At 44.5% G+C, this 15450-nt stretch overlaps 1 protein-coding gene across 2 annotated transcripts in view; it reads right to left on the minus strand.

The window, feature by feature from the left end:
* The window catches only part of LOC118226517 (trichohyalin-like), a 126063-nt gene that overhangs the window by 77850 nt on the left and 32763 nt on the right, over positions 1 to 15450 (minus strand). For both annotated transcript variants that reach the window (XM_035416228.1, XM_035416229.1), the window contains 3 exons: positions 13622 to 13705; positions 13100 to 13246; positions 2886 to 3026 (listed from right to left, as the gene is read on the minus strand). In XM_035416228.1, coding sequence (XP_035272119.1) covers positions 2886 to 3026; positions 13100 to 13246; positions 13622 to 13705 — 372 coding nt within the window. The remainder of the gene's footprint in view (positions 1 to 2885; positions 3027 to 13099; positions 13247 to 13621; positions 13706 to 15450) is intronic.

Below are 15450 nucleotides of genomic sequence, written 5' to 3' on the forward strand. Positions count from 1 at the left end.
ATATGTCTAACAATATTATCACCGCAGGACTTTAAAGCTAAAGTGTGTACTACAAATGAACATTGCTACTAAACACAACAATAACAACCATTAGTATAAACAATAATCATAATAATCACAACGATAACAACCACACCGATTGACACAGTGTTGAGTATGCATTTGGAAAAGGTAAATAAGCAATGCGAATTCAACAACCAGTTTTGTTTCCCGATATAGCCCAGTTAAACCTGGATGGGGGTGTAGGGGAGGGGGGAGGGGGGTGCAGGGGGTTGGGGGCAGATTGGGTTCCACACATTTCCTGTCTGCTGTCAATATGCAAGCCTCAATCTCCAAAGGCCAAACAACCGATCACTTTCAGTTAGATGATCCATTAGCTTCCCATGTGGATTGGGATAAGAGGAGGATTATTAAGGCCATGCACACTCTATAAATGACAAAGTTAATGCTTTTCCAGGAACCACAGGCAATAGCATTAGGAGGGGACAAAAAAGCTTTTTAGCTTTTTGCACAAACACAAGGTATCGCTTCTACATATAATATAATCTAAAATGACACTGAAACCAGGACCCCTACTAATCATATCCGTGTATTGCTAAATGGGAGATGCGTAAACGATGTCAATCAATTTCTCTTAAATTGGCTTTCTTACCACAACTTCTAAAAAAAACTGTCATTCTTCTGCTCTTTTTTATAGCTTGAATGATTTAGCCACCTGTTTTTGGCCTGATCAACATTTCATTTTTTGTTCAAATCGAATATCGCATCAAAAAAATATCTGTCAAGTTTTTGTGTCTTTTTTTATATAAATATAAGTAATATAATTAAGAGCATTTAAAACAATATGTATAGGAAAATTTAGAATGTGCTTTTAATAACCTTGTTAACATTATGCTGAAGTTAGGACCCCAATGACAAATCTTTGTTCCTTGGGATAAATACAACACCATGAAACAAATCCAGCCAGAACATAAAAACAACACTTATTTTTTAGTTAGGCCACTCTATGCTTTAAACAGCCGCACGGTTCACCTCAAAACCGTCTATCCATTTCAAAAACCGAACATGCAGCCCGCTTCTTCCGAGTTTAGTTCCGCACAACGCTTCGTGATTTGTGTCAATTACACACGACGGAACAAATCCTCTGTTGTTCTTAAGGTCCGCCATTCCCCTCGAAGCAATTTCGCTTGTGACAGAGTGGTTAAGCAGACCTGGGCCGGGACTCCATTTCACACTCCGTTCACCAGCATCCCTGGTGCTGGCGCCGCCGCCGCGCGGGTTAGCCCGCGGTGCCCTGCCGGGTACGCGCGGAAGCCACACAGACAAGGCGCTGGCAGGGCTAACGGCGCTAACCTAGCGCAGGTGCGGCAGGGGCGGGCGCACAGTTTCGCGCAGGGGCTGCCGAGCGCCAGCCGCTCCCTTCCGAGGCGGGACGTAAACGCGGGGCTGAAGAGGAGCTCCGAGCGTCGCTGACGGAGCGGGGAGACGGCGAGGAAGCGTCACGCCGAGCGAAGGACGGAGACAGACACGCGCAGCTCCCCACAAAATGGAAGCCTTTTTGCGTCTGACAGATTCGGCTAAAAGACTTGTCCCTGATAGTGATTTCTGATGGCAGCACGAAAGGTGTCACAGCGTTTTCCTCTGATGCGCACTAGATGTTCAGTGCAACGGCTGCTGCAGCTATATATAGCCGTTGCATTATGGGAACATTATGTGATGGAACAAGAGACAAAAGCTCTACACGTGTATGCTCTTTGCCAGCGTCATGTCAATTAATTAATTAATCAAACGAACTGTCACTTTGAATTTCCAAAACACACAGGCACGCACTCGCGAGCACGCTCGGTGCATGTCAGGGGCCTGTTTCGACAGAGGCAGGTGACGTTCTCTACGGACACCTTTGTGCAAACATTAACATATGGGGCCCCTAAATGACTCTCATTATGTGGCGTGACAGCTTTGAATTATCAATTGGCAGAGATTTCAAACAAGGCAAACTGTTGCCAAAGCGAGACATCAGATAATGAAGACACGGCAAAAAACGGGATCCCGCAACAGACAATTAATTATGTAATTAGGTTAATGACTTCTTTACACAGGCTCTTTTTTTTTTTTTTTTTGGCTGGAGATATGAATTAATTACAGCGGGTAATTAAATTAAGCAGGTTGTAATTTCGCAGCTGCACTCCTGCCCCCCTCCCCTCTCATGCTAATACGGCTCAGCTGCAGGTGGGGGAGGCCGGAGCGTCGCTAGTCTCCGACGTCTCCTCCGCAAGCCCGGCATTTCGGCGCGGAGCGAAAGATTTGCAGAGAGAGCGCGGACGCGCGAGCTAGCGGGCGCGACCGAGCTAGCACGTTAGCGCGTTGGCGAGCGCTCCCCATTTCCTTCCACTTTCGCCTCCGCTTCAAATGGCAAACGGCGGAGTTCAGAGCGAGCCTGGCCCGCTTTGCGCAGCCTGGCTCTGACGATGGCCCCACGGCTCCACGTCAAGGGAACCCATAAGAATCGCGCATCGAACGTTTTTTTCCTTTTAATGAACAGAAAATGTTTTTATATCTAAAACAACTCTGGGAAATGGCTGAGCGTTTAATGAAAGAAACAGATGGTCATTTGGAGTCGATATAGCATGCTGGAAATCCATCAGCGGCCCCAGTCAGGAACGACCTTGTTCAACTTTCTTGACGATACCTCGTCTTCTCCAGTAAATTATGGATATTTGACATTGACATAAATTCTTTAAATCACATGTAAGAGCACGGACTTTGATTCCATTTCACAAAGAATTTCTTGCGTCGGTAGAGGAAACATTAGGACCTCTTTTGGAAAAGTCCTGCATGAAAGAATAAGCTGCACAATTTCCCCTGTTTAACGAGTTAAACTTTACCTCCTCTTTGGCAGAGACGTGCTTCTCTTTCAAGTTCTCCAGCTCCTCATTTATCTGTCTGGCTCTCAGCTCGCGCTCCCGCAGTTTATTTCCATACTCTTCGCATAGCTCGTTCTTCACCGCCGCCATTTTGGCTTCACTCTGGAAGACAGCGATATACACCCTTATTGACACTGTATATAAAACCCCTGTTTAGGAAAACACATGCATTATGTATGTGAAACGCAGAGCCATGCAGCGCCGGGTTTCACCCAATTTGCATAGCTCCGTTCGCCACAACCCTCAAATCAGTACAGGAGGTAGAAAAGCGGCTATGAGACCTGGCGGGTATAGGGAAACTGCGTACGCGAAAAGTGACAAATAGATAATTGCAAAGATACGCGTGCAGCACAAATTTCTATGTAAACTGTGTGTGTCCTCGCCATGTCTAATCCGCCAAACAAAAGCGTTTTCACTGCACTGTCATATAAAACCATGTGCCGTTATAAGACTGGAAAAAGCGACCACCGATTTACATTACATTTTACTAGCTGGAAAAATACCAGTAAGGACAGCATTTCATTTTTGTTAAATGAGAAACAGAGCCAGAGGAAAGACGCTTTCTGAAATAAGCGCAGTCCGGCAGTATGGGAGAAAACGGCCCTTTCTGATGTGCACCCGGTCACCACATGAATTACACGCGCCGCTCACCTATTAAGCTACGGAAAGTCTGCATCACAGGCAGGGTTCACAGACATGCTAATGGCAGGGCGTGAAATTTGGGGGATGTGATGTCTCGGACGGGTCTTTTGAACTCGCCCACGCCCCCCGTCCCCCCGGCCAGCGCTTCCTGTAACGTCCGCACATCTGGATGCAGACGGGAGGACGGATTGAGTCGGCCGAGCCCTGTGGGGGTCTTTACCAAAGCCCCCCGCACTCCCCCACCTCACCCCCCTCCGGAAATTTCCGCCATGGCCGCACGACATCTGCAGTGATGCGCCGCTTTGCAGCGGTGCCGCTGAGCGTGGGTGTGGTCTGAGGCTCGGGGGCCCCGCGGGGAGGACCCCGGCGACCGCGGCGCAGGCCGGGGGGTACAGGCCGCTGCGGAGGGCACTTCAGGATGTGCGCTCCGTCACCCCCCTGCTTAAAGCCGGGGAGGGGGGGGGGGGGGACAGTGGAGGAACACAGCACTCCAGTCTCAATTGGGAGGGAATGAAAGAGATTAATGTGGGAGTGTGAGTGCAAGTGTGTGTGCATGTGGGGTAGTGCGTGTGTGTGTCTGTGTGTGTGTCTGTGTGTGTGTGTGTGTGTGTGTCTGTGCGTGCATGTGTGTATGTGCGTGCATGTGTCTGTGTGTGTGTATGTGTGCGCCTGTGTGGGAGTGTGTGTGTATGTGTGTGTGTGTGTATGCATACACGCACGGGGGTCTCTTGGCAGCAATGCAGTCAGTAAATCAAGTCAAAAACGGACCAGCATTTTCTCCCCTCCATCAATTTATCAGATGCAGATTGCCATCATCTCTCATATTCTTGAACGAGGATTCTGAGACAATTCTAACTGAACAGATGCTAAATCTTACATGTATACCATTTTTTTTAATCATCCTTGGAATTTTCATTCTTGCACATATACAACTAAATAATTTGATGACCTCCAAAATTATGAATCAATCTGTTGTGTATTCATCAGAGATTTTAAATATGAACATTCGAGACATTCTGTTACCATTGTAGGGATTAGTTGTGAGCAATTTTATACAAGCAGATATGTACACTTCCTTGTACTGTCAAATCAAAGAGTAGATGAAAATCCAGAAAGATTTTAGCATGAATCCTAGACACAATGTATTTCTTATTTAAACGATTATTTTCAGCTATGCAGTCACATCTTCCCTGGAATGTTTTGTTAATCAAGCTTCAATTTCAAATGACAAAATGCTGGCAATGGATAGGGTAGCTTGGAATGGTAATTTACTGCAGATATATCATTTTCTGAATAAAAATCTGCAGCCCATGATTAACTGAGGCTCTGCAGTAGATGGCATGCTGATTAATTTTACCCTCTTCAGCCAAAGCCAAGGTCTTCCACTCTTTCCCCCATTTTTTTGCTAAGGGTACAAATTAAATCAGTTCCTCTTTTTAATTCCAAAATAACCTCATGCCTTTCTTCCCTTGTCACACGTGCTCTTTAGAGATGGAAGCCATTTTGTACGGCTAGAATATTTTGAGGGTAAAATGGGAGGGGGCGGGTGAAAGAGTCCTCAGAAAAACGGCGCATGAATTCATCTACGCGCGGTTGTCAGTAATTTACCCGCTGACAGGATAACTTTTTAAGCACTGGACGACCGCGGTGTGGTGAAGAAATCCGGATTTCTCTCTTTTAAAAAAAACACATTCTTGGCGGGCTATTCCTGTAACTTACGATTTCGACGGACGCGTAACCCCGCTAAACAAAGAGCCAAAGCAGGTGTCTGCGGAACGCGCTGCAATGATGAACCTGCCAGTAATTGGCGCCTTCGATTTGATATCTTGCACATCTCTCCGGGTATGCCTCTGTCAATACTTGTCCAAGTTATTCTGCATCTGAGGAAAATAAACAAACCGGCTGCACGAAGCAGGGCAGCGCTGCTTAGCGCAAGCCATTACATTTGTTTACGGCCGTATCAATCGCGCGGTGTTATTTTAGGCGGTATGTACGCAACCTTATTAAAAGGACAAGGGGCTGGGGGCTGGGGGGAGAGCCTTGGCTTCCACACTGATAACCCACCCCGCAGCATAACAATAGCGCTCGACTGCTTAGCGCGCGATAGGAGAGTCACGCACGCCGAGGTTCGTCTGACACACACAGCCTCGGTAAATTCCATATATTCATAAATATAGACACCCAAAGCGTCATTATTCAATGTCCTCACAGAAAATGAAAGTCCTTCTCCCCTCCCTCAAATTTTCATACCCCCTGCGAGTTGATTTATTTTCATACCCCGACAAAGAATTATTTTCCCCGGTGACATTGTGCTTATAACCTTTACATACACCGCAATCAGCAAACATGCTATCGCTGGTGTATTACACGTGCGGAAAATTGAATTTCTAAATGTACCTTTATTTGGAAAAATGACGGCAATAATAAGGAAGGGGAATAATAAAATATAATAAGCAAAATGTAGATCATTAAGCTGGCATTTGCTTGTTGATGCAAGCAGGGAATAATCAACATCTTAGTTTAATATTATTAGGAGGACATAAAAATCTCAGAACGATAAAATTACTCTATTTAGTTAATGAAAAACCGGAATGCAAGCATGGTTTATAAAATCCTCAGTGCTAAAAGTCAAGAGGACATTACTTCTGTGAAAATTACATATCCTCATGCAAAACTTGATCGTCTTTATTGATGGACAATGTCGTAAAGCCATCATTCTGTTTATAGACATTTAATTGAAGACAGCATAAAACGATAAACTAAGAAACATGCATGGTTGACTCCTCCAATTCAAACCATAAATCATACTGATGTTCAGACAAGTCGCCCAGACACAAATTCTGATGATAGATGACCCATTTAACTTTGATTTTTGAAAGCAATGAGCTCGCTAGCAATACCTCACACTGACTAATACCACATATGGTCATGCGAGAACTCGTGAAAAATCCATCTCTCCACAGTGCGGATGCTAAAATAATCTTGCAAATGATCATTATTAAAATGCAGCCTGCATGCCATATCCTACAAATATGCAGAGCTGCAACATTGTGCATTTGCATTGGGGGCAATAATGTTCAGATGATTTGTAGCAGTATAAAGCAGTCATCAAAAAGCTAATCTATCTACATGCCTGTCTAATGAGATTATATATTTTATTTTATATATAGACACACACACACACACACACACAGACATGCACACATATATATAAAGCTATAAACAGATGAATAGACAGATCTGTACATAAATCTGAATTAAATGGAGTACTAAGCACTGAACACTACAGGAAAACATAGACTAAAAGCACAATCTGTTTTTTTATTTATTTTATTTTACACGGGCAAACATTCAGATCAACCTCATTTAAAAGAAGCAAGTCGCTTTTATTTGAAACAGCGTGCGGAAACCAATATCTGGAGGTAAACGACACGGTTGACAATTAAAAGAATTAAATGCCACTTGTAAGTTTCCCCCCTCGTCACTAATTTCACGCCTGTCCTTTACGAGCAGACGCCATGCGCTCATTTGATACGGTGAATTATTTATTCCCGACATGCAAAAGCAGTTAGTGGAGATAGACAAAACTGACAATGCGTCTCTAAATGCAGGAGACTCCAGCTGGTGGTCCTCTCTGACTGTCTCTGTGCTGCAGAGGGCTGACAGGGGATTGGAGGCTCAGGCATTATAATGCAGGGCCAGAGGAGAGGAGAGGAGAGGGGCAGCTTCCCCTCGGGACCTGTTTAGCTACACACTGTAATGCCAGACTCTCGGTCTTGTTAGTAAGCAGTCTGTGTGGATGGGGGGGGGGGGGGTATGGGGGGGGGCTTCAAACACAGTAAACATTAAATTGGATTCATTAACAAAAAACACCAGTTACAGGCTAACGGAAAACTTCCGGATCTCCGCTGTTCTTTTTTATTCTTGGTTTTGTTTTTGTTTTATTTTAGTTTGTACAAATATGCTGGGGTGGTCTCTGCAGGTTTTAACTGACTTTTTAATCAATGTTTTTGTATTTATTTTATTTTTTTTAACCGAATGACTTTTTTTCATTTTTCTTTTTATTCTGTGTTCGGTAATGAAAATAACCTCACCCCGCCCGTCCGCCCGCACGCTCCGCGTTTAATTGTGGAGCGCGTGTGGCGTGACCCCGCCCGCCGGGTGACCCGTGGAAAATGAAAACGCGGCCGCCGCGCGCGCGAGGGCGGACGGCGGTAAAGGAAGAGGCGCCGGGGAGACGCGCGGGCGGAAAGGGCGGGCGGAATAGGAGGAGGAGGAGGAGGAGGAGGAAGAGAGACGGAGAAGAAAAAAAAAAAACGCCCCCCCCCCCCCCCCCACTTCGGCATGTGAGGCGTCGTGCCGGCGTCGGGCTTCCTCCGACCGCGCCCGCGCCCCCTCCAGCTCCCGCTCGCTCGCGTCCGGCCGTAATAAATGAAAGAGCGGCGATATTTAGATGGATGAGCCGGGCGCCAGGAAGAGAAAACTACCAAACACGGACCTAAAGCGATCCCCTGTCTTCACATGCTTGATTTCATCCCTTAATTAGAGCCATTAATCAGCGGGCCTGAGATATGAGGCTTTGGCGAAGGGGCCTCCGACGACACGACACCTTGCCACCTGTCAAAATTACAGCTTTCAGTCCGCGCGCCATCCCTCAAATGGTTATTTTCTGCAAGCCTGGCTGCGTCCCGCGATTCGCTATTTACCGCGCGCCCCTTCCCCGCGCGGCGCAGACCCTCGGCGCTCGCCCACGCCGACGGGGGAGGGGCCGAATGTCAGAGCGGGACATCGCTAATGGTCCTTAAATTCCAGATCAATTTTAATTAAAGGCCATTAGCGCGTTGTTATTGTGATTATTGTTGTTGTTTTTTTTTTATCATTTGGGTACACTGCCGCTTGTCCTTGCCCTTTCCTCCGAAAACAAGGACAAGACAAAAAAAAAAAAAAAGAAAGAAAAAAAGGATTCTCGCATCGAAGCCTGTGACGTTTAAAAGCGTTGCTCATTTCCACAGAGGGGAAAAAAATATATAAAACATACATTTCTAATAAATGAACACCTAAACAATATCATTCTGCCTGCAGGACAGTAAACCATATTATCAATTTACTTAGATACACATTTATTCATTTCCACCGCCCTTATTAAATTTGGTCTGCAGAACAATAAAGCATGGTTTAACGCTACTGCAAGTACATCCTCGCCTGGCATTACGGTTCTGTATGATTAACTAATGTATTTATCATCTGATGCATTGGCTACAATCAACAATATTTGCATACCAATAATGATGAAAAGCACACAAGCCTTTCGGTTATATGACTGCAAGCGTGTGTAAGTATGCACATGTGAGAGTGTGTTTGTTATAAGTTTTCTTATGGCTCTCCAAGCATCCTGAAGTGTGGAATATCAGAGTATACGCTTTGCCAGGCAATCGGTAATGCCATAATAATTATACTTAAAGACTCAATAGAGTAAAATAAAGATTGTGAGTACTTAAGAGTATGCAGTGAGATATGTTTTGGAAATTAAGAAAGGTCAAATGGGACATTGAAAGGCTTTTATGATGGAAGAAACACATTACAAAAACGGCAACTGGGCACAGATCCAGGAGGCCCCATCTCGTACGAGGTACGTTCACTTTCAAGCCTGTAGCGTGATGAAATACGCAAGAGGGTCATTAGGATTTCACAACCATCCTCAACATGCACAGATGTTTTTTTTCTGTAGCCACAATACAGAAAATCAGTTTGTGACCGAAGTTGTAATTGTTATCAGTAAATTGGCATATAGGATCAGTCCTCATCACACCCGCAAATGTGTATGTGTGCAATGTCCCTCAGAAGTAAGCAGATAAGCGATGGCTTCACCATGGCGTCCGCTGCCATGGTTTCACCGCCAGTGCAAGGCGTCGCCGTCGCCGCTGATCTTGGCTGAAGCACTGGACTGCCTCTTTTTGCGCGTGTGGAGCGTGTGCAGAGCGTGTCCAGACCGTACGCAGAGTGTGTCCGGAGCATGTACAAAGTGTCTGCGGAGCGTGTGCGAAGCATGAGCGTGTGCGAAGTGTGCCCGGACCGTGTGCGTAACGTGTGTGAAGCGTCGCCAGACCGTGTGTGGACCGTGTGCATAACGTGTGTGAAGCGTCCCCGGACCGTGTGTGGACCGTGTGCGTAACGTGTGTGAAGCGTCCCCGGACCGTGTGTGGACCGCGTGCGGAGCGTGTCCGGACCATGTGCGAAGCCTGTCCCGGCTGCGCCCAGAAGAGCAACCTCAGTCTAGCTGCCGCTCCGGCAAATGAGCATTTTGACCGAGGGGAAAACAAACAAAAAAAACAAAAACATCAAGATACAGGGATGGAAATGAGAGCTGATTTAGGCACAAGCGAGTTAGCCTTTCTGTCATACAAAACAGCCTCTCCCTGTTTGCAAAAGCTCTTCCCTGCACTGGTGTTTAACCTGAGAAATGAAAGCCTAAGGCTTCTCCTTTCTTCGCGATTTGGAATGAAACCGCCCGACGGTGACACCGGAGTCATCTGACCAACGAGCGCTGGCATTTCAGCGCCTCGAACACAAAGGTCTGGAACAGAATCGCTCGCTTTTAGTGCTGCTATTTGACTCAAAAATGTTCCATTTTCAACTCGTGGCGTTTCATCAGCCAGATCTCATGCATTTGCCGCCTTAACTAACTATTCGGCTGGCGATACATTGTGACTTTCTCATCTCTACAAAGGCGCCGCTCGCTATTAGAGAACACAAACATGCAGAGAGTCAAAGGTTACCCGTTGAAAGATCTGTAATATCTAGGTTCATTTAAAAGTCAAACAAATTAATCTCCTCTGTTTGTCCGCCTCCGTAACTCAAGAGACTGTAAGAACCGCAATTGATTCGAACGGCAATGAATGCACCTGGATCGGCGATGTGACACAAATCCTTGTTCTGTGCTTTCAAACCCTGTCTGTTATGGGGGTCCTATTGCAGTATTTGACCTTGGACTCGCAGTTAAATTTCATTTTTGGCTGATTATGAATCACTTCCTCCTCAAAAAACAATCGCAGGCAGGAATTTGTTCAGTGAAAGTGAACAGCCGCTGCGGGTTTATGCCTATTCAGTCTTTCAACGTGAATGTTTCTTTTTTTCCTTTATTTTTCCAACTGGGTTAAAACGTGTTGATCAAACTACTACACAGCATATGTCACTAAAGTCAAACGTTCGCTTCAGAAATTCAATTTAATGCTTTTGTAAAACTTGATAAAACTATATTAATAACACGGTTTTGTATTGATTTCAGGACAGGTGAAAGGAAAAATCAAACAGAAGACGGGAATATTTTTACAAAAGATGCAGAGAATAATCAGAAAATTGAGGCCTCTTTTTCATACAGAAGTGAAATAGGTTGAAATATAAGGCAATCCATAAAGGACTGGCCCAGTGAATACATTCTCCCCCCTTCAATTTTATTTTTTCATCCATCTTGGAACCACAAAGCAGATTCAATTAGGTTTTCTGATTGGGGCACTGCCATTCTGACGGGTCATTCAAAGGTTAAATAATTCAGCGCTACAAACATGATTATGCTACTGTAGCATTTGATCAAACCCACTGTTTATCATACAAGCCATCTTAGTTTTGGATTTTCAAAATAATGACATTTTCGAGATTCCCCGCAGGTAATTGGTGGGGTATTTTACATCTCCGATTGCTTAACTACCGGCATTTTTACATTAAATACATTCACGAGAAGAAAATGTGGTTCGGCCACAGGGCCTACGTTACAGCTACTCGATGACGCTGAAAGCCAAGAACACACTAAATCACTTTTATATGCTCGAGGAATGGGCCACATAATGCAATTGCCTTTCTTCTTTTTCCGTGGACACGCTAACGACGACGACAGGAAGACGTGAAACGCAGCATTCATAAATATTATGGCTTTCGTGTCGAGCTTGCTGTTCGTACTGCGACGTCCCTACATATAGCATGGCATATTTACTTTGGTTCAGTACGGAAGCACGTTCAGTCAAGCCATTTGGCGGGAACACGGGCTCTGTGTGGTGAGAGAAGGAGCGCATATAAAGGAAGTCCCTGGTGGTGTCACATTGGAAATGCAGAGATACCGCCGCACAAAGACCACAGCAGTCAAAGCGAGCGGCGCAGCGGCAACAGGTACTGCTAACACCACACACTTCTCTCAAGAATTGCTGAAAGTAGAATCAAAGACCAAGGCTGGATTTTTAAAATCACTGTCCCATGTATGACACGTCTACGTGTGGCTGAAGGGTCCACAATTAAGCAAGGCTCCTGAAAAAACGTACTAATACATAATACTTACATACTGCTACGACAATACTTCATAATTATCCTAATTTGTTAGACTCATTCTAAAGCTAATTTGTTGCCAAAAGCTGTACCACATCCATTGTTAAAATGCTAATGAGAATGGATGCTTACACTTGCAATTTTGCAAGTATCATTCGCAATGGAATAAATAAAAAATCACTGCACAATTGGACTGTCATTGACTTCAGTTTACACCTGTCATAAGCATTCGCACATGTGCGTGCTTTTGTTTGTGTAAAATATATCATAATCCAACATTAACTGAATTAATTCTCAATAATACAGTCACTAGGCGCCATGCAAATGTTGGCCAGTATATGTTAATCATTCCCTCCATTTTTGTCTCTGCTGCTTCAGGTTCAAGGATCCATACTTCTCGAGATGATTGGTGTGGCACTCCAGTGATGGCGACGGATTTTTGAACAACAAGGGATGGGTACGACCTTGAATAATGTATGAAAGAGTTTAATACCAAGAGTGACGCTTGTCAATCACTTTCCTTTCAATCGAGAAGACGGCACAGACCATTTCCATTTCAATTATCGGTTATTCAAAGTTTGAGACTCGGCTCGAGTGTCGAGGAGAACCAGTCAATCTGCGTATTTGGCGGGGAGTTCCCATGCCGCGCTTTAATTAATGGCGTGAATACAAATACACGGGAAACCTCCAACGCTGCACGGTCGTTCAACCTATGGATTCAATATCTGTATTTACATGCCAACATCACTGAGCAAACAAGCTCATTTAAAAGTTCATATGCTAATGTGTGACATTTAAACCAAACTTTACACGAGGAAAAGGACACGCGACAATAGATTTTGATTCCTTTCGTGTCCCTGAACTTACGCATCTTCAATATTTATAACTTTAAAATCATGACACCTTAGGAGGAAAAAAAAAAACAAGACGCTTTGATATCGAATCTATAATTTTACAGGAGGAAGAAAAAAAAAATAAAACAAAATGAAGGCACAGTGAAACTTGGGATCGGGGGAGGCGGGGGGGTGGGGGGGGTACAGACATCAACGGCAGAATTAAGAGGAAACCGGTGTGCTTTTATACAGTGCAACCCGAGATCCCCGCCGCGCTTTCCAACACGTCAATAAGTCGTTCTGAAATGATTAGGCAGCGGGCGGATTAGGGTAATTTGTGGAGTAAGCGCACGGTCGAGGGCAGTAAACGGCGGTCGAGCGCAGTACCTGACATGCGGCCTGTGCGTGCAAGCTACGCTGCTCCAGCAGCTGGGCCTGCAGCTGCTCCGCCAGAGAGGCCAGCCGCGTCGCCTCCTCCTCCTTGTGCTGCAGCGCCATTTCCACTTTGGCCATCCTCTGCTCCTGCTCCTGCCACTAAAACACAAGAGGGGGTGGGGGTTAGGGTTAGGACAAGGGTTGGGGGGGGGGGGGTAGACAGGAAGCAATGGGAAACGTGAAATAAACTGTAAAAATCTGGGGCCCCTACTCTCATCGCCGGAAGGAACTGAGATACCGGTTCCGCTAACGTCCTTAAGCACCTACGCACTCAGCTCAAAAAGGCGTGGATCCCTGGCCATGTTCATATACGGCCATGCGCTTCATTTGACTTCAAGTCCTGAGTTGAGAATCAGTTGGTTGAGAATAAGTGAGTCCTTTTTGTTCAAACCCTGGGACAAATTTGCTTGAGCGTCGCTAAAAACGCGTTTTCGCGGCAAAGAGACGGGAAAGTCGCCGCCGTTAATTTCGTACCTCCGCGAGGAGTCCGTCTTCCTTCCGTTTCACGGACGCCAATTCCGTCTGCTGCCTCTGCAAACGCTCTCTGCTCTTCTGGAGCTGCAAGTTTATACACAAAAGAAAACCACAATGTCAACCAATTGGACCTCACTTAAGCAACCTTGATGATCGATTGGCGAGGCAGAGGGTGAGCAGGACCCTATTTCTGCAGTACGGTGTTCAAACTGCTCATTCATTAAAAGATGCTCTTTCTTATTGATTTTGGCTTAAGTAATGAGAAAGCTTATCCAAAAATCTTTAGCATTTGGGCTCAAGTTAAGGAAATCGATGCAACCATTTCCCATTTGAACAGCATATGTGAATTTTATGTACAAAAGACAAGACAAATCCAAAATCGGATAAATCAATAGCGCTTGTCGATACAACATAAAGCTGACAAATGGCATTTTTTAAGCAATTAAAGTGAGCTGTAAACATGCGAAAGCTAATCAATTCAGATGTATTTCTATTATCAGTATTTAAACACTGATTTAAAATATGCTAGATCCATAAGTTGACACTAAATGGCCTAGGGCTGGGTGTTTCAATAAAGCGCACTTATTTATATATTTTTATATCATACAGCAAAATATCTTTATGAAACAAATAACATAATGCATGTCCTCTTCTGCTCTAATTCAAGTTAGGGTGCCTCCAAAGCAGAGCTTGCTATTTCTCAACCTTAATTAAACTCCAACCGTGCAATACTTTAATAATTCAAACTAAAGGGGAAGTTTGGGGGATAGTTTGGAGCAAAGACCTTCATCCAGACACGACAGTTTCCAAAGCTTTTTTTTTTTGTGCCTCTTTAGCAGACTCTTTAATCCGGTTCAACTTCAGACTGTGCACAATCTGACCCTGAACAACACGCAAACCTTTTTAAGGAATATTCACACAGTAAACCTTAATGTTTCCATTAATGGCAATGCTATCGTTAATGCTAAAGGTCTGCACATGCAAACAAGATTATTAATGAACATGTAACAAACTGTATATGATATTGATTTCATTTTTTTTCCCTCTCTCGCTCACGCAAACAGTAGAGGAACCTGATATCAATATTCCAAGAGTCTGCGTTTACATCACGAACTGTTAAAAAACAAATGAATAAATACAGATTTTAAAACACTGGGAGGGAGGGGGGAGAAAGAAAAGTGATTCCATAACAGTCGGGCAGGCATAGCTTTAAGGAAATGACATCCAAATATAGTAGCTCCAAACCCCATCTGGGCTTCCTTTGGCTGATACTGCTACGTCAAAGGTGAGTTTTGTGTTAACAAAGCTAAACTACAGACAACATTTCCCAAAGGTAATTGCTCGCTCATTAATATTCATAAGAACCTGTTTCTTGCATCAGCGGGTTGTTTTGTCTCTGATGTACTGAGCCATGTAACTGCAGTGGAATTCTCACCATCTACATATGCAATGAGCACAGGAAGAGATACGCAAAAACAGCGAGGTGAAAAATCAGCTCACATATTAAAATGCTGTGGATGGTTAGCAACATTCCTCAAAAATATATTCTGTTTGTGTTTGTCTTCCTTATGCTTTTTCTCTTCTTGAGGCCTAGCTATGTTACCGTTTTACAGAGGTAGTTTAATCACGCGTAAGAAATTACTAGCTTCTCTGTTCGTGAAGCATGACATTTCAATTGTGCAGCCAATAAAAGTATTACATGAAGAGGTCTGAAATGATTTACTATCTGGAAAGCCTGAAGACCAAGGTTACCATGGTGAGCTACCTTTTCCATGCATACAAGGTCAAGTGAGATTGACCTAGTAATGCACAGACCTCAGTCTTATCAC

Source organism: Anguilla anguilla, chromosome 4 (assembly GCF_013347855.1).
Source record: "Anguilla anguilla isolate fAngAng1 chromosome 4, fAngAng1.pri, whole genome shotgun sequence".
Classification (NCBI taxonomy): domain Eukaryota; kingdom Metazoa; phylum Chordata; class Actinopteri; order Anguilliformes; family Anguillidae; genus Anguilla; species Anguilla anguilla.